A 25,457-nucleotide genomic window follows, 5' to 3' on the forward strand; every position below is an offset into this window, starting at 1 on the left:
TCAACAACAGCCTGAAGGTTTAGCATTTACAGGTTCAAAGTAACTGAACCCATTTAATACTTCATTTATGACCCACGAGTTGTTTTCCTAACAAAGATCCCTGCATATGATAAAAGATTTAAAGGAATAGTTTCACATTTTGGGTAATACGCTTATACCGTTTGTAACCACCTATCTAACTTGACACATATGGAAGAGCCTAAAAAAACAAGTCTGTTGTTCAAGGAAATTACACCTAAATTTAACAGATATAGTGCTATTTTCAACCCTTATACAACCGAGTCATTAACATCCGAAAGAGTGCATTATGTTTATGACTTGTGAGTTAGTTGTGTAAGGGTTGAAAATAGCACTATATCGGTTAAATTTAGGTGTAATTACCTTGAACGGACTTTGACTGACAGGTCAGGCCAGTGGGGCCGTAAAGTGTGTCACAGGTTTCTAGGAATAGGGGCCGGAGCAGCGGGAAGTGAGGAGGAAGCACCCAGCGGCAGGGGGCAGGGGGTCAGCGGCCTGACCAAGCCCACTGTTTTTTCTATAACCTATGCAGCATGAAAGCACGGCGGAACTAGCAAGCAGCTAGTAAGCTAGCTGGCAAACTCCGTTGTGCCCCCAAACCACGCCGGTCATAAAAAATGAGCCAAAAAGAGTAATCTGGCAATAGCAATGTGCTTTCCTACGCTGTGACAAGAGTGTGTGGATGAAGCATTAAGTTGTTTTTTAAGGTCAGTTTAAATGGAAGTCTATACGGAAGATAGTCCGTTGGTAGTCTATATCCTTCGCGTTCCACTTCCAGGATTGCTCAGGTGCTGCAGGAAATTCAGCCAGATGCATGTATTTTTTGTTTCCTTCCTTACTTTGTGTTGGAATTTTAAATTTGGTGGATTTATGAGGACTATTGTTGACTGTTCCTCAGATCTCTGCATGGTAAATTGAGACAGCTAGCTAGACTATCTGTCCAATCTGAGTCTTCTCTCGCATGACTATTTTGCAGCGGCTCTGCGCAGAGTTTAGCACCGCCCATGACGACTGTGATTGGTTTAAAGAAATGCCATTAAACCAGAGCACAAGAGCGTTTAGCCAGACCCTCCTTCAGCACGCTTTGGAGGAGGGTCTGGCAAAGCGAGACTTGTCCGTTAGAATACACATAAAAATGGTCGCCGCTCTGACCATTCTGCTATGTTGACTTGAATGGTCCTTTCTATCCATTTCATTTCTATGGTGAAAAAGCAAAACATGAACAGCTAACAGCATGAACAGCTAAACAGGATTTACCTTCATAAAAAAGCTTATAGGAGTGAGACCATGTAGGACATGTAAAAAGCAGGTGATTAACACAAAACAATGTTTAGCAGACAATCAGCACAATCAGTTACATTACAGAAGACAGGAAAATCTACCTCTACTGTAATTCAACTCCCTTTGACCAATTCCGCCCCCTTTTCTTTCATCCAAGACTGCTGTGAAGACATGCCCAGGCAGTGCATTCCTCAAGCAGCCACCTTTTTACAAAGTAGTTTGAACTACTTTTTCTAAGTAGCTTTAGTTAACCAAACTAGATTTCTCACTAAGGTAGCTTTGCTGTAGTTCCAGTGTGTAGTAATTGCTTAAGTGCAAAGCTTTCAAAGTAGCTTCTCCAACACTGTTTACATTTAAAGAATGGATATATAAAATGTTAGTTGTGAGTTAATTACTGAGCTTTAGAGGCACTGGTAGGCGGATAAAGTTATCTTTGGACCGAGCCAGGCTAGCTGTTTCCCCCTGTTTCCAGTCTAAAGTTTAAAGGAGACATATTAGGCTTTTCCTCATTTTTTGTTATATAATATTACGATGAGAAAAAAAATGAGGTAATTTATGTAAAAGTAATCCCAGTGAGCAAAAAACTCAAATTTCACAACGTTTTGAAAGCTCCACTTCTGACTGTTTTTTCTTCTCTCGGCTCGAGGTGATGTCAATCCGTGCCGGATTTTTTTTTATATATATGGTCATCCAGGCACGTTATTGCATTTTTTACATGACTAATGGCCTTTTTACAGACGCCGCAGCCGACCTGCCGCGCGCCAATGTGACATAAAAATTACGTAGCTCTCGCACCAGGATTTATTTTTTTCAACTGCGTGCGAAAAAGCGGAAACAGGAAGCATGGACGAGTTCGAAGGCAATCGGATACCAGGACTCTCAGAGTGACTGCAAATCTCTCTTGTAAACTTACTGGGTTAAGATGAGTTATTTTATGGTGAATGAAAGGCTTGATCCGACCAAGTATATAGGTCATCGAATCAAATCGAAGCATTGACGTCAATGCTGCTGCCAGTTCTGATATTGTTTACCTTTTTCTTTTTCTTCTTCTAGTCCTTAGAAATTGCAATGTCTGTAGCCACCTCTTTTCAGGAGAAGACTGCAACTAGTGTCGCGACCACCAAGCATGAGTATAAACAGTTACGGCGCTCCCATGACGTCACATTGGTGCACGACAGGTCGGCTGCGGCAAGTATACCGGACGCTTGACACTGCTACATGTAGTTACAAGCTACAGCCAGGGAAAGCTGTTGGTTGGAGATGTAGATAATTCATACCCAATTTTGGATCACATTCCTGATGAAACATTTTCGGTGGAGTAGTTTTTGGTTTAGAAGCTTTTATTGGTGTTTTTCACGGTAAAAACATCAGTCATCTCTGGCTGCAACGGACAGTACAGAGAAGGTGAGAGCGGAGCAGTGTAGCAAACTCTTTTCTAATGAAGGCAGCTAGCACTAGCTCCAAAAGTTAGTACGTCATACGCTCATTTGCATATTGGTGACATCATCACAAATAATTTTACAGAGAGACCCCATGCTGTTGGCAGAAAAGCCGCAGAATGTGATAAATCTGAGCAGCATGCATGGGAATGAATTTCAATATATCTCACTTTTCCCCTTATGGTATAAAGAGGCTAAATTTGTCGCTAGTCGCTTTAATAAATAAAGTCGCTAAGAGGGTCTGAAAAGTCCCTAAATCTAACAAGAAAGTCAGCAAGTTGGCAACACTGGAGCAGAGTACAGATGTAAAGACCCAAAAAACGAGGACCAATCAGAGCATACTACTCTTTTTCGGGTGGGGGGGCTTAAACAGACAGGTTTTACAGCAGAGCGTCTCAGACAAAAAAAAATAAAAATTGAACATTAAAGCATGTAAACATGTTTTAGTAGAAACACTAAATACAAGTATGAATGTGAAAATGAGCATAATAGGTCACCTTTAAACTAAGGACCCAAGGTAATATCCAGCTCCTGGAAGGGAATTTTGTTGAACCATTAAAGCTAAATAATTGCGTGCAGTCAAACAAGAGGTAAATTCTACATTGACATATTATCACAGTAAAGTTGATATATGTTGAGATACAGTGAGGACAATAAGTATTTGAACACCCTGCTATTTTGCAAGTTCTCCCACTTAGAAATCATGGAGGGGTCTGAAATTGTCATCGTAGGTGCATGTCCACTGTGAGAGACATAATCTAAAAAAAGAAATCACAATGTATGATTTTTTAACTATTTATTTGTATGATACAGCTGCAAATAAGTATTTGAACACCTGAGAAAATCAATGTTAATATTTGGTACAGTAGCCTTTGTTTGCAAGTACAGATGTCCAACGTTTCCTGTAGTTTTTCACCAGGTTTGCACACACTGCAGGAGGGATTTTGGCCCACTCCTCCACACAGATCTTCTCTAGATCAGTCAGGTTTCTGGGCTGTCGCTGAGAAACACGGAGTTTGAGCTCCCTCCAAAGATTCTCTATTGGGTTTAGGTCTGGAGACTGGCTAGGCCACGCCAGAACCTTGATATGCTTCTTACAGAGCCACTCCTTAGTTATCCTGGCTGTGTGCTTTGGCTCATTGTCATGTTGGAAGACCCAGCCTCGACCCATCTTCAATGCTCTAACTGAGGGAAGGAGGTTGTTCCCCAAAATCTCACAATACATGGCCCCGGTCATCCTCTCCTTAATAAAGTGCAGTCGCCCTGTCCCATGTGCAGAGAAACACCCCCAAAGCATGATGCTACTACCCCCATGCTTCACAGTAGGGATGGTGTTCTTGGGATGGTACTCATCATTCTTCTTCCTCCAAACACGGTTACTGGAATTATGACCAAAAAGTTCTATTTTGGTCTCATCTGACCACATGACTTTCTCCCATGACTCCTCTGGATCATGCAAATGGTCATTGGCAAACTTAAGACGGGCCTTGACATGTGCTGGTTTAAGCAGGGGAACCTTCCGTGCCATGCATGATTTCAAACCATGACGTCTTAGTGTATTACCAACAGTAACCTTGGAAACGGTGGTCCCAGCTCTTTTCAGGTCATTGACCAGCTCCTCCCGTGTAGTTCTGGGCTGATTTCTCACCTTTCTTAGGATCATTGAGACCCCACGAGGTGAGATCTTGCATGGAGCCTCAGTCCGAGGGAGATTGACAGTCATGTTTAGCTTCTTCCATTTTCTAATGATTGCTCCAACAGTGGACCTTTTTTCACCAAGCTGCTTGGCAATTTCCCCGTAGCCCTTTCCAGCCTTGTGGAGGTGTACAATTTTGTCTCTAGTGTCTTTGGACAGCTCTTTGGTCTTGGCCATGTTAGTAGTTGGATTCTTACCAATTGTATGGGATGGACAGGTGTCTTTATGCAGCTAACGACCTCAAACAGGTGCATCTAATTTAGGATAATAAATGGAGTGGAGGTGGACATTTTAAAGGCAGACTAACAGGTTTTTGAGGGTCAGAATTCTAGCTGGTAGACAGGTGTTCAAATACTTATTTCAGCTGTGTCATACAAATAAATAGTTAAAAAAATCATATATTGTGATTTCTGGATTTTTTTTTTTAGATTATGTCTCTCACAGTGGACATGCACCTACGATGACAATTTCAGGCCGCTCCATGATTTCCAAGTGGGAGAACTTGAAAAATAGCAGGGTGTTCAAATACTTATTTTCCTCACTGTATATATATATATATATATATATATATATATATATATATATATATATATATATATCCACCTGACAAATGACAAATTCACTCTTCTTTGGTTCTGTTTTGGTCTCTGAGCTGAGGGTAACTGCAGAGCCGGTGATAATTCTGTTGGTTTGTACTGTAGACACCTTTCACATTATTCATAGTTATTTCAAGTCTAATCAGAGCAGCCTGTGGCAACAACATCTTCAAGAGATGACATTCTTTGTAAAAACATGTAATACAATGTATCCCAGTTTTCCCTGCTCACCTGACAGCTTTCAGTCAGATAGTGAGTTTGACACAGACACCCCAATGCCTGATTCTCTGCCTGTTTCATGGCCATATTGCAGGGCCAGATGGCAGGAAATGTGAAAAAAATGAATGAACAGCCAATTGGAGTTCACTTTCTGTGTATGTTATCTTTTAAGTCTGGGAATTGCCAAATTATTGGCTTATCGATTTGGTCTGTATTTAAAATTCTGTGTGTTTTAGGTAACACAGTAAACATTCCCAGCTTGACTCATTTGCAGTGTGAGTCGATGCTTGCTGTACAGTTGCTTCAGGATCTTCAGGTTTTTTTGCATCTTTTGTGACTTTGCAAGAGGAAGATCCAAAGATTTAACACAGGCCTTAACCCCAAAAACGTTCAGTCTACTATCGTAGAAGACAGCAAATATTCTTCATCCATCGACTAACAGAGTGGTAAAGTAAGGAGGGGTCAAAGTGAAAGCCCCAAGCATGCTTGCAAAAAGAGGCTTTCTATATATTTATACAAATAAAATATTAACCAGGGGAAATTATCAAATAACTTTTTGATCAGCAGTAATTGTTCTCTACATACAAAATTGTAACAAATGTCAAGTTATGGAGGTTTGAATGTGGAATTGGTCCCATGAACGCAAAAAGCTCACAAGTTTCTCTCACTTTATCTTTTCTGAATGATATTTGTGTGTTCACCTCCTCTGCCACACATTTCAAGTGCATGCAAGTCAGGAGGAATGGAGGATTTAAACTATATGTTATGTATGTGTGTATTTTTCCTCTGATCGACTCAGTGCCTTTCACCCAGTGCATTATTCTTTTTGAAAGTATCAGATACACAGCATCATACAACATACAAAAGTTAACCAGTCAGTGTTTTTTTTCTCAGATCTACAGTGCATTCAGCCCCCTTTAACCTTGTGTTGCAGCCTTGAGCTAAAATAGTTTCCATACATTTTTGCTTCATCTAGACTCAATCTCCCATAATGACAAAGCGAAAACAGGATTTTAGAGAAAGACGCAACTTTTTAGAATGGAGGCCGAAGAGTTACATTTTGGTTTCGTCAGACCAGAGAATCTAGTTTCTCACAGTCTGAGTACTTTAGGTGCTTTTTTTGCAAACTCCAAGCAGGCTTCCGTGTGTTTTATAGAGGCCACTGTTCTCTTGAGAAGCTTCAATACAAGAGAACATTATTTGTAGCCGTCCCCAGATGTGCGGCCTCGACACAATCCTGTCTCTGAGCCCTCCAGGCAGTTCCTTCGACCTCATGCGATGAGACATCATTGTCAGTTGATACCTTATATAGACAGGAGTGTGCTTTTCCAACTCATGTCCAATTAACATAATTGACCACAGGTGGACTCCAATCAAGGTGTAGAAACGTCAAGATGATCAAGAAAAATGTGAGGCACCTGAGCTAAATCCTATTTGTCACAGCAAAGGGTCTGAATACTTTACCTTTTGAATTAATTTGCAAAAATGTTGCTTTGTCATTATGGGGTATTTGGTGTAGATTGATGAAGGGAAAAACTAACTTAAAAGAGTATGGCATAAGACTGCAACATAACTTGTGAAAAAGTGAAGGGGTCTTAATACCTTCTGAAAGCACTGTGTACGTAAAAAAAAACATTTCACTGGGGAAGCTTTTGCTGTGCGCCTTACACTATCAAAAAGCAAACATTTTTCAGGAACAGTGTGTTGTGGTGCATATTTGTTTTATTTAGAATGACTTTTCATGGATACAACACCACAAATTGTAACAATCGTCACCCAAAATGTTAAAAGGTCACTGTGACTTTCCTTAATGATTAATCTACTAGTTAGACGGGAAGACTTTAACACTAACAAACACTTGTGCACCATATAAATAAACATTTTTAGGTTTAGAGCGTGAATAAGCTGTGGTCAAACCACCAGAACACAGAGGAGACCCAAAACATATTTGTTCAGCTCAGCCTTAAAGGAGCACTGCAGGGTTTTCTTGTTAACACACAAACGTTATATTTACATTTCTCGCCAAATTAATTGTGTTAAATAAATAAATAAAATTGTGTTAAATATTTTAAATCATGTATTGTTTACATCCATGTTGGCTTGCTAGCAGTCTTCTTCTTCCCTTGTTACCACATTGCTGCATTTCTTTGTGTGTTACCATCAACAAACATACAAAAACTCCACTTTGTTTTAGGTCATATTTTTTCAAAAGGTGTACAATGGCCAAAATCACTGTCTAATGTTAAGATTGAAAGTTCATTCTTGACCTCGAAAACCACAAGGTCCATTGAGTAGCTGCTCTGGAGCTTTCGATCATATCACATAATCTTCATCAGCAGATGGAGTTAGCCAGTTGTCATTTAATTGTATATTATAAACTTTCTATGCACAATGTAGTTCTTGCCCATGTTGGCTTAAATGTTGAGATTGAAAATTATTGATCTTGGAACAAGACTAAAAGTGTTTCACACAGAGAGCAGATGCTGCTCAGTTGTTTTCAATGTAAAGTTTGACTATCCATCTGGGATAATAAACAACATTTATAATACATTTAAGTTAGCAAAGGTTGCTGTATTACATGTTTGTTTTAGATTGGTAAACAACATCGGTCACAACTGAAGCCACCTCTGCATTATCAACAGTCACCTGAGCTAAACAGTTCACATCACCTGCAAAACTAATTTCACACATTTCAAAACAAACTCAGTGCAGCAAAATAAAGAGCTTTCCCTATATATATATATATATACACACACACACACACACACATATATATATATATATATATATATATACACACACCAGTCAAAAGTTTTAGAACACCCCAAATTGTCCAGGTTTTTATTGAAATTTATGCAGTTCAATGTCTTATTGTACTCTGAAATGAAAGAATAGAACAAATGAACAATTTAAGTTTAAAAAGAAATCATGGAATCAATTTATAAACCAAAATGTATTCTACATTTTTGACTCATCAAAGTAGCCCCCTTTGGCAGATATAACAGCCAAACACACTCGTGGCATTCTTTCTACAATGGAAATCAAATATTCTTCAGAAAGTTCTTCCCAACTCTGTTGCAGAAGTTCCCATAAATGTGTGGCACTTGTAGGTCGCTTTGCTTTCATTTTTCTGTCCAGTTCATCCCAAACCAGCTCAATGGGGTTTAAGTCTGGTGACTGTGCTGGCCACTCCATGTTTTTAAGCTTACCATCTTGTTCTTTTTTGCTAAGGTAGTTCTGGCATAGCTTGGACTTATGTTTTGGGTCATTATCTTGCTGTAGGATGAACCCCTGACCAACTAGGCGCATACCACAGGGTACTGCATGGCGCTGCAAAATGCTGTGGTAGCCGTTTTGGTTCAGGGTGCCTTTCACTCTGTACAAATCACCAACCCTGGATCCAGCAAAACAGCCCCAGACCATCACGCTTCCTCCTCCATGTTTGACAGTTGATGTCACACACTAAGGAACCATCCTTTCACCTACTCGACGGCGTACAAAAATCCTGCATGATGAACCGAAGATTTCAAATTTTGATTCATCAGTCCATAGCACCTTCTTCCAGTCTTCAGTAGTCCATTGGCAGTGCTTCTTGGCCCAGGCAAGCCTCTTTTTCTTATTCTGACGTCTTAGCAATGGCTTTCTTGCTACAACTCAACCTATCAAACCTGCAGCTCCAAGTCTTCTCTTTACAGTTGAAACTGAGACTTGATTATTACGACCACTATTAAGCTGTGCTTGAAGCTGTTGTCCTGTGAGCCTCCTATCACGCAAGCTGTTGACTCTCAGAAACTTGTCTTCTGATTCTGTTGTGGCTTTGGGTCTGCCAGACCTCTTCCTGTCAGTGTTCCCCCAGTTTCTAAGTGCCTTTTGATGATGAAGAATACTGTACTCACTGACATCTTGACTTTCTTCGCAATTTCTCTGTAGGAAAGACCAACATTCTTAAGTGTTATAATGGTCTGTCTCTCTTCTGTTTTTAATTGAATTTTTCACGCCATTTTTATAGCAACACACTACTTTCTGCAGTACAATACTATTCAAATAATGCTCACAAGGGTATGGTACCACAGTGTGTTCCAACAATACTTTTATACAAACAGAGGGGGTTGTAAGTAATCCAGACCAGTTGGAACACCTGTGGGAATTGATAGCACCAACTTTCAAAGCTTGATCAACCTCCACTGCTGCAGAACAGCTTTACGTTGTTAACCCATTTCTTTTTCCCTGAAAAAGGCCTTTTTGTAAAATACTGAAATGTACATTATTTTTCAGTTTTGGGTAACCTTTTTTTTTTTTTTTTTTTACCCCAGGCAGTTCACCACTTACCTTTGTACCATTTCAAGCTATTCATTGGACTTGAACTGCTAAAATTTCAATAAAAAACAAAAACAATTGGAGTGTTCTAAAACTTTTGACCGGTAGTGTATACTGTACACAGTATGTGATCACTAACAAGTCTAAAACAACACACTTGCTTAGGCTTTCAGCTGGAATTGCAATGAGCAGTGTTTGAAATGCATCAGGTTGAAATACATTCTGTTTTGAATGTGTGGTTAACAGTTTTGACAGCAGTGTGTTAGCATTTGAACAAAGTGCCATAAATCCACACTTGTGTAGGTTATGGTTGACGCCATGGGATAAGTGTGGTCCACATGAACTGCTGCAGTGCAGACTGTAGTTAGTTTTGCAAGTGTCTTCAGTTGTGCTCACTGTTGTTTAGCAATAAAAAAAACATTTGCGCAATACTATTAGATAAATGCATCACTACTTTTACACAATCTTCATTTTCATATATGTAGCCTATATGGTGCTATATTGTATTTATGTCATCCTATCTTATCTTACATGTTATTGACATTTTATCTTGTTTTATCTTTTATATTACTAGTGCTCTTACTGCGGCAGCTAATGCTTTTATTGATGAGCTGACGTTCTCTCATCAAATACATTTCATTGTACCGTTGACCTTGTGTTATCCTGCATATGACTAATAAAACTTAAACTTGAACAATATTGCTAACCATGTCCTATTTTTTTAAGCTACAACCTGCTCCATTTATCTTCATGATGAGATTACAGCAGGTGGATAGCAGCAGCCTGTGATGTAGCTTACAGGCGGAGAGGATTGGAGGTAGCAGGTGGCCCACGCTGTGCTAAATGCTAATGTCAGCATGCTAACATGCTGTCAAAGACAATGTTAACATGGTGACGTTAGCATGTCCAATGTTCAGCGTGTTCACCATCTTAGTTTTAGTGTAGAAGCATTTTAACATGTGCTAAATACAAAGTACAGCTGATGTACATCATCAAATGTGGTTTAATTATGACTGCAACTTAAGTAGGCTACACAGAGGGCAGAGAGACATGAGTGTGAGAGACATCTATATACACAGGTGTGCGTGTGTGTGTGTGTGTGTGTGTGTGTGTGTGTGTGTGTGTGGGAAGTGATGAAGTTTGTGCAACAGCAGCATTTGTTTGTTTCCAAATCTGTGAGCTGGAGGAGGAGTACATCAGGAGAAAGGAAGAGCAGCAAACACATTGTGTAACCGCAGGAATTAACTGCATTATGTACGACAGATTGGATCACAGCAGAGTAGTCACTGATCAGGCCGGAGCAACACGTAATTTCTTTGTCTTTTGTTTAGTAAGTATTTATTTATACATTGTTTTTATTTGCTAATCAAATCAGTTGTTTTATCCACTTGTCAATCACTTTGCAAATTACTGAATTAATTGAGCAAACATTTTAAATTGGTTATGAGCAATACTATGAATTACTTTTTAATTTACCCAAGAAAACACAATCCACAATTAAGTTTCTTGGTATGGTAGCCAGAGATCCCCTAATTTGTCCACTAATTTAAAAAGCTGAAAACCACACCATTTAAAAACGTCCAATTGAAAATACCCTTAATTAACAAATGAAGTACTATTGAAGAACATGACTTCCCCCTTAATTTACACATTAATTTGACAAGACATAACAAATCCCTTGTCAATTTAATGTTTTTAGAGTATACAGGGAGTTCTTAAAACGTAAATGTTAAACCCATATATTAATATATGTATATACAGTATATGTGCATACAATCCATGAAAAATTATAAATACTATACTTGTTTTTGCTGGCCAACTTCTCCCCTTACTGCAGTGATGAACAGAGGCCTATATACGAAGCAAAGTCAACAGCCCTGGATTTATTTCCGTTACCCAGCTTCACCAAACCTAACAACCGCAGTTCCACACAAGGTGTAACGATGGTGGTTATCAACTTGTTCAATCAACCCAGATTTTCCCAATCTAGCATTCACATAAAAGGGGCGGTGTTTGCAGCATATGACCATATGACAATCGCAAACATAGACAAGTCTACCAGAGCCACATATTTTACACAAGAAGAGCAAATGATAATCCTACAGAAATATGAAGAAAACAGACAGGCTTATTAATATCACTGCCCCATCAGTCAGGCACAACAAGATCTGACCATAATTACACTTTCATTCCATACATGAATTGCAACCCTGGCAGTAGTAAGCCACCGTGGGAGCAAATAAAAAATAAATATAAAAACATAATTCAAACCGGTGTCACATTAGCAACTTACGGCTCAAGAAGCCGACAAAGATATGTAAATAATATTTTTCATAAAGATACCCATCAGGGAATGTCAACGGGTTTTGTCAGTCTCTAAATGTTCTAGCTTTTCTGAGCGCAATTTTCACTATCCGCGTACCAAGCTCCACCGGATCTTCTAAGAATGGTGACGCCATTATCAATCTTGTATAGATTGGTCAGTAGGCGGTGCTTTTACACCGGTTGATCTCAAACATAACCAGCTCCCGAGCAGGTTAGGTGTTCAGCATAAGTTACCATGGCGATGTAACCCGGTAACAAGTATCCCACCGTCGTGATACACAAAAACCTGGGTTGAACCTGAAGTTACCTCGGTAACCCCAAATCTTGCTTCGTAGTACAGGCCTTAGCTGCACTCCTGGACATTGTGACATCACCGGTGGGTGTGGTTAAAAGCGCAACAAAGCAGCAATGATAACCAGAGAGGGCAGCATAACACTGTTTTTCAGCCTGGTTTAGAGTTACTCTTATTATATTACAACCAATTACTTTATCCATATCATCCTCTTAAAGTCCAATTTAAAAATAAATGTATTATTATTTATTAAAGTAAATAATTAATTAGTGCCAGAGCCACAAAAAAAGAAAAAGAAGTAATTGAAAAAAGTCTGAATATCTACATTTATTTTTCTTTTTTGTATCCCTGTAATCATCTTGTGACCCCTGTTTTAGAAAGTGCAGAACAGATTTATCTTGGGACCCAATGAGGGGTCCCGATCCCAAGGTTGAGAACCCCATAATCTCAAATAAAGAATCAGAAAGAATGGTTGACAATCTGTTCTTGAGTTTCATGGTCATAATTCAGTCATTAGAGAAGTAGTGGAGTGTAACTAAATGAACCTGGACTCCCATTTGTCAATAATGTAATGTGATGAACTGCTGCAGGCCTCCTCACAAGAATGCTCAATAAGCCGGTAACGACTGTTAAAAGATGCAATTTATCTTTACTGTATGCATATTGCATAATCATTGAAGGGAAGAGAGAGTGAGCGTGTTTGGTGCTGATCTTCCCTCTTACTGGAGTTGTTAGCACTCTTTTTATCAGTGGGGAATTGATCATTGCTGGTTGAACCCACTCATACTCCATGATCAAAGTCTGAGCGGTTGGTGAGGACATTACAGAAAGGGCCAATCAGTGAAACATTAACCCAAAGTCTTTCCCCCAACACCTTCATTCATTCAAAGCCCTGAGAAAACACAAGGTTTGATTTGTTTCTTGGTATTAACTATACAGAGAGGAAACAAAAACATTACACAGTAAAATATAAAGAATCCACCACCACCATCATCAAGGTGAGCATTTAATAAAGTAAGCCGACTAATAATTACATGTAGTTTTGAGGTACTTTAGCTGGAAAATTCTATTTTGGGTAACTTTCTATTTTCAATCCACTGCATGAAGATCATTATTTTCCATGCTCCACCCTACCTTTATAATTCATTACAGTCTAAACCTCTTTTCAGATTAATATTTGACATTTAACATGGCACGGGATCATAAAGTATTGATGTTATCAGGGGGAAGGGTTGTAGCCAGAATATTAACAGTACTGAGGTCATGAGTTCATGAAGTCCCCCTCTCAACTCAAGGTAACAAAATGTGCACACACATATAAGCACATAAGCACTAATTAATAGAGGAGTCTCTGCTGGTTTTCTGGCAACTCCAGGAAGAAGGTAATCCCTACCACAAAGTAGAAGGACATAATCCCATGTTGTAAAACCCCAAATTGCCATTTTACACTTTGGTTTTTGTACAGATATAACAAATAAGATTTAACATGCAATGAGCTTCAGAGGTCAGAGCCATGCAAGCTGTATGTTTCCCAAAATGTCAAATAGTCAAATCTTTGTCAAAATCTTTGTTTGTTTGGTGCTTTAAAGTCTACAATTACATGTCGGTGCATCAAACCATTCGAAACTGATACATTGTTTCAATAATTGTTGATTTTTGGTGAACCTTTTAATGCAAGGAATTTTAATGTTCCATTGTGGCGTTTCTATTTTAGTAAAGTATATTTCTTCCACTGCTGATCATCATCATCATCATCATCATCTCCACCAGAGACCTGGTTAACATTCCAGCCCTCCTAATCTCTCTCAGAAACTGACATACCATGTGGTCAGATTAAGGGTTTCTGAGAGGAGTGTGGGAGAGGACAATCCTGTAACAGTAACAGTTTTCTTTTTTTTTTTTTTTTTTTAAACAGGGAGTTTGGAGTCTCCCTGTTTTAAACCGCATGCACATCTACTCTATACTTCCTCGGATTTCCCATGTGTGTGTGTGTGTGTGTGTGTGTGTGTGTGTGTGTGTGTGTGTGTGTGTGTGTGTGTGTGTGTGTGTGTGTGTGTGTGGATTAAACAAACAACACCTACCATTAATTAGTAAGCTATAGAGGTGTTGGTAAAGACATTTTGTTTCCTTTCAACAGAGCCAGGCCAGCTGTTTCCGTCTGTTTCAAGTCTAAGCTAAGTGATTGATGGCTGTAGCCATATATTTAACGTACTGACATGAGAGTGGTATTTATCTTCTCATCTAAATATCTGCCAGAAAGCGAATAAGCATATTTCCCAAAATGTTAAAAATTATTCCTTCAACAACTCTCATAACTATCTGGATGAACTTATCGAACTTAAAAAAAAAGTGTAATGTCAGATTTGGTCTGACAGTTGGACAGGTGGCAACCCCCCATAACAATAAATAACTGACAATGTTGGATATTTTAAGTACTGTAGCAAGCCAATGTAGTGGTATAACCCAACTGTGTGTGTGTGTGTGTGTGTGTGTGTGTGTGTGTGTGTGTGTGTGTGTGTGTGTGTGTGTGTGTGTGTGTGTGTGTGTGTGTGTGTGTGAGGGGAATCACTGTTTGCCAATTAGTGTTAAACAGTGTAATGATTGTTGTTTTGTATTTGATCATCAACCAAAGTATTGGACACATTTTGACCTGAAGATGGTGCTAGATAAAAAGTCAGAGGATCCCCAAAGTCACACATAAATGTCTGTACACAATGAAAAAGTAAGAAAAAAAACAAAAAGGGACAAACATTATGGTAAAGTTTCAGGGCAGTTACTGTGTAGTAATAAAACGCCCCAAATTTGCCAATAATTCACCAAGGAAATACATCTACTGTTTAGAAAGTGCAGAACAAAGGAAGTGAAACAAGCTGTAAGATCCGTCTTCATTTAAATCCATGAAAGTCATCCGAGTCATCAGTTCATCTTTACAGCCTACACACTGACTGACGTACACAAAACCAGGCTGTTCAACAGCATTTATTCCATATTCACTGGTTTAAAAAGTCAAAGTTCTGCTTTTTGGCCACATGTCAGTGTTTCAGTTCAGTAATTCTGAATTTGTTTTATTGAAAGAAAAGCTGAAATGGAGCTGCCAGCATTTGGTCAGACCACAATGCTTACTGTCACATGTGAAGCTGACTGTGTAGCAAAATATAACAAGTGAAATCAATCAATCTGGTAAATTTACTGACAGTAAGTATGTTAAAAAAAAAAGTGTAAGTGTATCAGGCCCTTAGGAGAATACATGTTTTGGTTAAAGTTTAGGCTTCATTGCCAGACTCATCTCCACAGCGCTGTGGAGTAAAGACTGGCTATACATTCTGGGACAGGACAAAAAACGCTCTGGGTTGTTTGCATTTCTTTAAACCAATCACAATCATGTTGGGCGGCGCTATAGTCTGGAGGAAACGCCACATATACTATTAAACAAAGTTATACATAACGCAATACAGTAATGTGAGCTATTTAAATTTGCTGGATACATGGTTAAACGTAATTTGCTCTTGCCAGTTTATCGCCGTGTGTATTTCGTCCATAGCAATCCTGCTAATCGGTCCCAAAATGTCCCGGTTAGATAGTTAATGCTGTAAACATATTCTTTGTAAATCTTTAGAATCATTCCCTGTAAGAACCAAGCAGGCCTGCCAGTGTCCAGTGTTGATGTCAGTGGTTAATGTAAACAGACTGTGGTGCTAATTTCTGTTGAAACGTATTTATTTTAGTGACAAAATTGCATTGTGAAAAACAAAACGTCAACTTTTACTGAGAAAAGCAAAAGAGCCCTAATGCATTTTTTCAATTTTCCAATGGTTTGTTTTTAATGGACACATTTCTCAACTCATAAAGCAACACTTTTCTTTCAGTTTATCCAAAAAATGTCCAAAACTGGACAGGGAAGAAATATTTTAGCATGTGACGAAAGGAGAAACCATATCAAGATTTACAGTAAGTATATCATTACACAATGATAATAAATGTTACGGTGTGGCCTTACGAAGTATCAGCTGATATTTTAAGGACATGGTATCTTCAAAGCTGTTGGGGAAAAGCTCATTCGCTTTCTTTTCGAGAGTTAGATGAGAAGATTGAAACTACTCATCTTCCTATGATAAGTATAAAGCTACAGCCAGCAGCTGATTAGCTTAGCTTAGCACAAAGAGTGGAAACGGGTAGCCTGGCTCTGTCCAAAGATAACCACATCTACCTCCCAGCACTTATTAATTATCATGTTTTTTCTTACGACCCTCTCACTTTTTCGAAGATTGCCTGATGACAATTTTTCAGAAAAATCAATGTTTAGATTGGTGACGGCAATAAATTAGTAACACATTTGAGTCACATACTGGGGATAAGCTTCACGTATCATCAGGACACCTCTTTTGGGGTATTGTGTGTACAAACGCTGTGCTGGCAAAGGTGAATCTATTTAGCAGCAGTGAGTGACCTCTCACCCTCAAGTCCAGTGTCGTTCCCCTATCCCCCCCCCCCCCTCCCTCCCCTCCCCTGCTCACCCGGTATGAAAATCCCAGGGACAAAGCCAGGGAGACAGATGGCCTGGTGTGAACACACACACACACACACACACACACACACACACACACACACACACACACACACACACACACACACACACAGTTGGGTTTTACCAGTACATTGGCTTGCTACAGGACTTAAAATATCCAACATTGGCAGTCATTTACTGTTATGGGGATTCCTGCCTGTCCAACTGTCAAACCTAATCTGACATTACACTTTTTTTTTTTAAGTTCGATAAGTTCATTCAGATAGTTATACATTTTGGGAAATATGCTTATTCGCTTTCTGGCAGATATTTAGATGAGAAGATAGATACCACTCTCACGTCAGTACATTAAATATATGGCTACAGCCATCAATCAGTTAGCTTAGCTTAGCACAAAGACTTGAAACAGAGGGAAACAGCTGGCCTGGCTCTGTTGAAAGGAAACTAAAGCTTACTAATTAATGGTATGTGTTGTTTGTTTTATCCATCCACAAAAATCAAAGTGTAAAAACGACAATTCGCTGTTTGACAGTGGGTAACGTGCCAGACTATTTCTTAGCCGGGGCCAGTAACTTAATGGAATCTCAGCTGCTTGCCAGGCAACCGTAATCAACCTACCAATCTTGAACACAAACTGGGGTCAGCATTGGATGCTTACAGGCCCACTTCACTGTCTGCATACAACTGGCTGCAGTAAAGGTGCAAACCACAAGTGACTTAAACAAAGAGCCCAAAATTAAAGCTGCTCCATGCATGAACCTCTTTCTGTCCACATGAAAAGGGACAGAGAGGGAGGAGAGAGCGGCCCGATAGCACTGAGGAATGCCGGGTAGAGCCCCGTGCCTGTTGCCTTTGGAATGCCCCCGGGCCTCTTACATAAGTCCCATCAGGTCGGTGGCGGCTGCTCCGTCAGCCACACATTCACAGTCGGCAGCCACATCAGACTCCCACTGAAACGCACATATTCAACCCAGTATCCACTTCTTTACACCGCGGACAAGAGAGTGAAATGCTGTGATTATGGACTTATGTAATTGCAGCGTGGCGCTCCCCAACTCACTCACACTTCAGATTTACTTGTAACCATTATTACTGTTTAGATAGTCGGAGGTTTTGTAGCTTGACAGAAGACATGAGCCACAAACATCCTGTAGGTCTTACAGATCAACATGTGTGTATCTTTACATATATTTTGTTTGTTCATGTGGTTTTCAATAACAATTAAACTCCTACTGCAAGTTTGGTAGGTAGGCTCTGTTGAGAATATTAGTTATTAATAAGTAAAAAGATGGCTTGAAACGCCCTTTATTTTCTATAGGTTATGATCCATCTTAGTTTCACTGGCTGGTTTAAGGGAAGACACTGCAGGTGAACTGGAACAGAAAATTAACTAATAGATGAAACTTCCCTAGTTGATTACTTACATTAAGACAAATATCTTTTGTATTACAAGTTTTCTGGAATTTTATGTTTAAATATGGAAATGAAGCATTATCTGCGCTAATTTGCATACATTTCCAGAGCAGAAATCTGAATATTGGATAAAGCCAGGTTCAAAATTCTTTTTTTATTTTGTTAACATATTAGAGTCAAAGGTTTTTACAAAGGGGATTTGGGATATCTGAGTTATTTATAGGATGCTATTTTTTACCAATATAGACTATATATATCATGATTTATTAGGAAAAAACACATTCGGCCCCCTTGTGTAGCCTGAATGGAATGACCCTTTGTCTCTAACCACATTTTCAGACATTTGACTGTGAGATTGCCAGTCGAATCAGGCTCCTTAAATCGAATCTTCGAATAGTCAACTTTTCGGGTCATCCCTACAAGATATACGAATATAGATATATTATTATAACTTCTTCTACCTAGTATGTTTGGGATGTTTGTGTAATCTGTGAGTTCTCAAAGTTTTGTGCTCACAAGATATGTTTTACAAAGCAAGCAATGCAAGCAAAATAAACACGCATCTTAATTTCAGTTGGACTTTACAGGACTGGAATGTAAGCTGAGTGAGTGTAATAAATGATGCCGACCTGTGCAAAACCCCTGCTTAAAGTCAACGGTGTCATATACGACACAAAACTACATGGTATAATGCAATATTTAATATCTCCAGATCAATACAGCAGAGACTTCATTTTTGTGTGTTTAGAAGCAGAGGAATACGCCGTTTTAACGAGATCATCTAACAATTGTAGGCCATCCAGAAGCTTTTTTAATCCATTGTGGAATTACAGTGTCTTTGTGACATAAATAAATAATTATGAATCCAAAAGTCAACTCACAAATCTCCTACTGCTCTGCGTCCTTTCAACCCAGCATCACATTCTCTGTTTAGCTGTGTAGCCGTTAGCTCCAGGCTTTCAGGAATATGTTTTTATTTTTACAAGAACATGTTTACATGCTTGAATGTTCAAAAAACATTTCAAATTTGTCTGAATACAACTGTCTGAAACACTTTTTTTTTTTAACTCACTTTTAGCTTGTGTCTCTTTAAGTCCCCCTCCCGAAAAAGTCCAGTCTGTTCTTATTGGTCAGCGTTTCCAGGTCTTCCGAAGTGGTGCTCTCTAAATCCCTGCACCATTATTGCAGCCAGGGAATCACTCAGCAAGACACCTGGACTGAAAGGGACACAAAAGGACTACAAACAACATGACCATGTCATTTGTAGTCATTTTACATCTTTTCGAAGTTGTTTTTTTGTCTCTTTGTAGTTGTTTCTTTTAATTATATAAATAAATTAACTAATTTACTTTGACTGAAAAGGTTAAAGAAAGTAAAAATAAAGCAAAGGACATTTTGATTCATCAACTGTACCAAACAGTCATATTTTGTTTTTATTTCACGACACATTGGACAGGTACTGTAGATATATAGTATATCAAAAACACATCACTTGACATGCCATATCTAAAAAAAAAAAAAAAAACACTCGGTTTAAATTTGCACATAGAGCTCAAGTCTTAAAAGATACAGAATAAAAGTGACCCAACATTACAAATGAAGGACCGCATCAAAATATTATCCCAGCACATATTTCTATATTGCATACACATTTATTTAGGAGTGGAAATCTGAAAACACATCGATGGATCACCTTTAAATTATATCTGTAGCCTGGGAAAACCCTGATGAACTTCTGGCAAATTTGAGATTTGCTCTGCAAGTCAGTCTGCCCAAGAGCCCATTCAAGCCCATTTCCAATTTTTCCAAATCGAGGTACCAATCACAACCGTTGAGGAAGGCTTTACACGATGATGATAGAGCAGCGACGTTGAAGCGTCATCTCCTTCATCGCTCCGATTGGTTTTAGGTCTATCCAATTGCGCCCAGAGGCATTTCAGCGGCGTCCGTTGGTGATGGGCTGTGAATGAACCTTCCCCAGACCCACTCTCAGTTACAACTGAGAAGGGTGTGGTGTCAACCAGGCTATGATATCTGTGGTGATGAGGGAAAATTCATCAAATTTTAAAGGCCACCATATGGACTTCAATTCAGCAAAAACAGCCTGCTCAGCTGTCCAAAGCAGAGGACAGAAAAGCTGTAAGATGAGTCATTCACTACACAGTTATGAGTTATGTAAGTAGATACCAGCAGGTACTGGTAAGCAGCAACTGGAGCTTCAATGGAACTCCTGAAAGTCAAACTGGTCTCAGTTTGGTCATGCAAACATAGCAGAACATCTTGGAAATATAAAAACTCCCTCAGCGTGGATTGTGTCATGGTGCCAAACACATTCATGAGGATTTTAATCCTCAACAGCCATCATCGGAAAGCTTCCCAGTACAGATTCATACAGGGAATAGTTTAATTAATGGCATCCAGTGCTCATTTCTTCACAACAGATCCAACCCTCTGGCTTGCAAGGCATCAACTGTATGAATGAACATTTAATTAGGTGATTGTGCCAATGCAAGAGGTTCAGTTACACTGTGTCTCCTATAATTAGTGCTAGAACAACCGCAGGTTTTTGCATTTAAAAAGGCAAGGTGAGAGAGGTGTTGATACAGCTTCTGTATCCAACTGATGACTGCAAGTAAAACTGAGTCAAGGCCAGAGAAAAGTCTTGAGAAACAAAATCATTATAAAATGTCACATTTGAAAAACGGACTACAGCATAGATGGTCTGTCAAAAAATTCAAGACAGAAAAATTGCAAATATGTTTCTAACATCCAAACTAAATATTACAAACAGCATCTACAGAAAGAAATAGATAATTTCTAATAACTTAAAATACTTAAATTATTATGCCATACAATACTCTTCCATTTGGGACCAGAGGGTAAGAAAATAGATCTGCTCAAAGCCTACGCAAAAAAAAAGAAAAAAAAAAAAAAAAAAAAAAAAAAAAAAAAAGGGTCAATTCTTTTCCAACAGGTCCAAAGGCTAAACAACATAACCTAGGGATGTGTGCTCCGACATGCTGTGTTGTGTGTGTCCTTTTAGAGGCGAGGACGTCTCTCAGGTCCCTTCAGTCCTGCAGTGAGAAGCTTTGGCACAGAAACCCCATGGGACGAGATGACACATCACAACACGGTGCTAATGAGGGACACTCATGCAGGCCTCGCTCCAGTCCTGGAGGAGATAAGGTCAGAGAACCCCGACATGCATCGCCACCATACTGTCAGGGCAACAAGAGGGGGGCCAAGTGACAGAGGAGAGGCTGGGAGAGAGGGGATGGAAATAGGTATACAGAGAGAGGAAAGATGAAACGAAATGGCTCAAATGCATGAATACAGAGGGTTTTTTGTGGGGGATTTTTCAGCCATAACAAGGGGCAGTAACAGAGGGTAAAAGCTAAGGAAAATAATTTTTTTGTCAGGACCACAACAGAGCCACGGGTCAAAAAGATAACAGTGTCCATGACAATGATTTTAGCCTGGTGTGCTGGTTTTCCAGCTTCTCCTCTGTTTCTATATGTCCCCTCCATCTCACAGAGATGACTCCACCTCTCTAGTGATGGTAATCCCTGACTGAGGGCACACCTGAACGCCTGCTTCCTGCTCTGGGGTCTCACTGATCACCTCCAGGGCTGAAGCACCGGCAGCCTTGCAGTCACTGCTCGCCTTCTTATCAGAGCCTGTGTTCGGTTTGTCTGCAGAGCCGCAGCACAGCTTGGGAGCACACTGAGTCCGACAGGAAAGCTCACAGAGGGAGTCTCGAGACTCTGAGTTGAACGTGACAAACTCTGGCTGGATGGTGGTGGCGTGGATGCCCTCGTCGTGGAAGAAGTCCTTGATGCGCTTGGCCACCTCCATGTAAGAAGTGGGGTCGTGGCACTTGATGTGTGCCGTGGCAATGATGCGACTGCCAGCCAGCTGCCAGATGTGCAGCTCGTGGATGGCCAGGACACCCTCTAGACCTAGCAGCCGCTCGTTGAGCCGGCTCATGTTGATCTGCTTGGGCACTGTCTGCAGCAGGATGAGGGCAGACTCTTTGAGCAGCGGATAGGTAGTATACAGCAGGATGGTCACCATGATGATGCAGAGTGTGGGATCCAGGTAGAGAACCCAGCAGGGGCCTGCAAACTTCATGGCTGACATAGTGGGACCTTCAAGCAGGTCAACCAGCGTGTGATTGACATGCTGGTGGTCTGTGGTGTGGCTGTTGATACACGGGTTCACGCACGTTTCACCGCTGATGCAGGGTTGCCACACAAAGGTAAATATTAAGGAATTGACCACCACAATGACAGAGCCAAGGGCGTCACCCAAAACGTGCAGGAAGACCCCGCGCATGTTGAGCTGCGACGATGCGTCGTGGTCATGGTCCATCTCCTCAAAGTGGGGGTTGCCATTCATCTGCACCTCTGTGCTGTCTTTACAGCTGATTTCTGTAGATAAAAACAACGGATAGTTTAGTTTCCCGGAACATGAAGTGAATATGGAGATAATTATACAGCATTCAAAATAGATATAAAAAGACAAAAAATAAAAAAAATATCGTTTTGAGAAATTACAAAAAAACAGATAATTATTGTTACGGTGCCAAAAAATAAGATGCAACAAAATCAACCAGCAGTAGGAGATTCCAAGAAGGTGTCATCAGTGGCAGCCAGTTACTTAATTGCTCAGTTAGGCCTATATCATTTTGGGTAAAAGCTTATGTCCATTTGAAACTTGAAACAAAGCAGCCTGAGATATTATCAGGTGACACGTGTTGGAGCTGGTCAAGAGGAGGATGACTAAGGGCAATTTACTAAGACATTAAGTTGACATATTAGTGATTTTTATTTTCTTGCTAACAATGCTCTAGCTTCCACTGTGGAAGACGATGAATGACTGAGTCTGTGCTATAACTGCCCGGGGCTATAAACAAGAGAAACATACCAGACCGCCATGCTGGATTATATGACAAAATCTCAACATTTTGGATCCTAAACTCATATTTAATTAGTAATTGCAGGCAGCACAGTAGCTTCAAAGCTCTGCGGGAACGGCACCTGAGCAATGGCTGCCCTCTGGGACACCACGGGTCATTCATCAACGGCTAATGGTGTGGCTGAGGCTGTCGAGTCCACAGTTACACTGATGTATGACCCAGTAACAGTCATCAGTGCACGGAGGGGGTGGGTGGTATAGCCTCCACTTATTGAAACTGCCCAACTGTGTGGGGGGAGAAATGGTCTTCTGTAGGGTTTAACCCTCTAGTGGATGAGGACAAGCTTTTTGGGGGTAATCTGTTGCTTTATTTTCAACAAGCAGACAAACTCATATCTGACCCTAACTAACAGACTAAATTATGAGTTGTTTCTGTTTATGCTTGTATGTTCTGGGTTATCACTATTGTATGAATCCACTAACAGATTTTGATTGAGGACACTTTTACAAGTTTCAACTACATCAAAGACAAGATTTTTCTTGACTGAGTTCATAATTGATTTGGCTACTTGCAACTGCACTGTCAACCCTTCATAGTCCCCCAACAGCTGTTTTGCTTGTAATTGTCTGTCTTTGCATATGTCTGTTTCTTGTCGCGTATTACTTGTGCCCAAAATCAAATTGCCTTCCTGGATTAATAAAGATGTATTGAATTATTTATAAGCCATCTGATCTGATAGTGGTCATCTTACAAAGCCTGAAACTGTAGCCGTCTATGTCACGTTTCCTTTGATATAATAACCCAACAATAAATATCTGATATCAAAACACATTTGTCTAAATGGATGCTACTACCGCAGAAGAAAAACAAAGATTAGTCACTCAGACAGGGTGTCCTCAGGGTACACTGAAGATATACGTATGTACGGTTAGTAACAGCCTGTTACGCAATCTGGTCTGCTAACAATGGAGACAAAGTCTGGCACTTGCTGTCAGCTTCAACGTGGGACACACTGAGGCTGGACTTACAGGGTTTGGGCACTTTATACTGGCATGCACTACACACTTTAACATTAAATTACATAATTTAACGAAGACAAATATGACTCAATATTCTAAAACCACAATGACTAACGTCACAGTTCAGTGAAAATGCTCCAACTGTCCATACTTACCATTTCTTGGTCTGACATCTCCTGGGCTGTTGTGGTTTCCTACCAAGTTGTTGGTCTCCTCTCCTGAAGACCCATTCCCAGCCTTCTGGGACTTGCCGGTTTTACCCCTCTTGTTCTTATTTCCATGAGAGTGCCCTCCGTGGGAGTGTCCGTGGCCTCCGCCAGCGTGCCCGCGGAACAAGCAGAGCCCAAGCAGGTTGATTAGGAGTCCCGCGGCACCGACCCCGGCGACCACCAGCGGACTATCGATCTCATCGGGCTCGGTAAAACGCTCGACAGCCTCCAGGACGATGGTGAAGCACAGCGCCGTGAGGAAGACGGCGTTGACCAGAGCCCCCATCACCTCCGCCCGGATCCACCCGAAGGTGTTTTTGTTGGTCGCATGGGTTTTCTCAGCGAATCGCACCGCGACCAGAGCCACGACCAGCGCAATGACGTCCGACAACATATGAAAGGAGTCCGACAGCATTGATAGAGATGAGGTGATCCGGCTTACAACCACTTCCACAATGAAAAACCCGAAAGTCAATGAGAGCATGCATAGCAGCCGTACACGATTTGGCTCAAAAGCCATTTTCCCTTCTTCACAGTCCTTCGTCGAGTCAAGTTTCGAGTTTTTGACGTTAAATAAGGTTTCACAGCCGTCTAACGAGCTCAATAGGACATCAGCTAACGTTAGCTATCTCTCTGGTTTAACACCGCTCGAAGATAACGACTTACGTTACGCTAGCTGGCTCCCTGAGACAATACGATCGATGCTAACAGCGTCTTTACACACTGCTGTTTTCCAGCGGCGGCAGCATCACTCGGCTGGATCTGAAGACAACCACAGGTCAAATGAATTCGGCAAACGGTTATTTACCGTACAAATAGACCGTGGTCGACACCAGTATATTCCAGAAACGTTTGCCGACGAGCCCCGGTTTGCAGACGGCTGAAACTTTGCACCCGAGCCGGTAAACTTTCCACACGGAACACAGCACCATATGGACACGCCTTGGACGATTCCTATTGGTGGAGAGGGCACACGATTGAATCTGATTGGTCAAATTCTGCAACTCTCGCAATAAGGCGGAGCAAACAAGCCAGACAACAGCGGTTGCTACGCACGCTGACCACAACTATAATCTCGCGATGACTACCTTAATGTATCTGTAAATCTATGTAGTATCGGTACTTTAGTTCTTATCTATTAACATAATGTATGTAAATAGGACAACACTGGCACTTTTACCACCTTTTTT

The 25,457-nt window shown here is 40.4% G+C and overlaps 1 protein-coding gene across 1 annotated transcript; it reads right to left on the bottom strand.

The window, feature by feature from the left end:
- Nucleotides 1-19,520: 19,520 nt before the first annotated feature.
- On the bottom strand, nucleotides 19,521-25,162 carry slc30a1a (solute carrier family 30 member 1a). Its single transcript, XM_028605088.1, has 2 exons — nucleotides 24,214-25,162; nucleotides 19,521-22,551 (listed from the first exon to the last, which is right to left on the bottom strand). Exons 1-2 carry the CDS (start codon nucleotides 24,785-24,787, stop codon nucleotides 21,650-21,652), a joined length of 1,476 nt encoding a protein of 491 aa, XP_028460889.1. The 5' UTR covers nucleotides 24,788-25,162; the 3' UTR covers nucleotides 19,521-21,649.
- Between the last annotated feature and the right edge of the window lie 295 nt (nucleotides 25,163-25,457).

This window comes from Perca flavescens, chromosome 18 (genome assembly GCF_004354835.1).
Source record: "Perca flavescens isolate YP-PL-M2 chromosome 18, PFLA_1.0, whole genome shotgun sequence".
Lineage (NCBI taxonomy): Eukaryota > Metazoa > Chordata > Actinopteri > Perciformes > Percidae > Perca > Perca flavescens.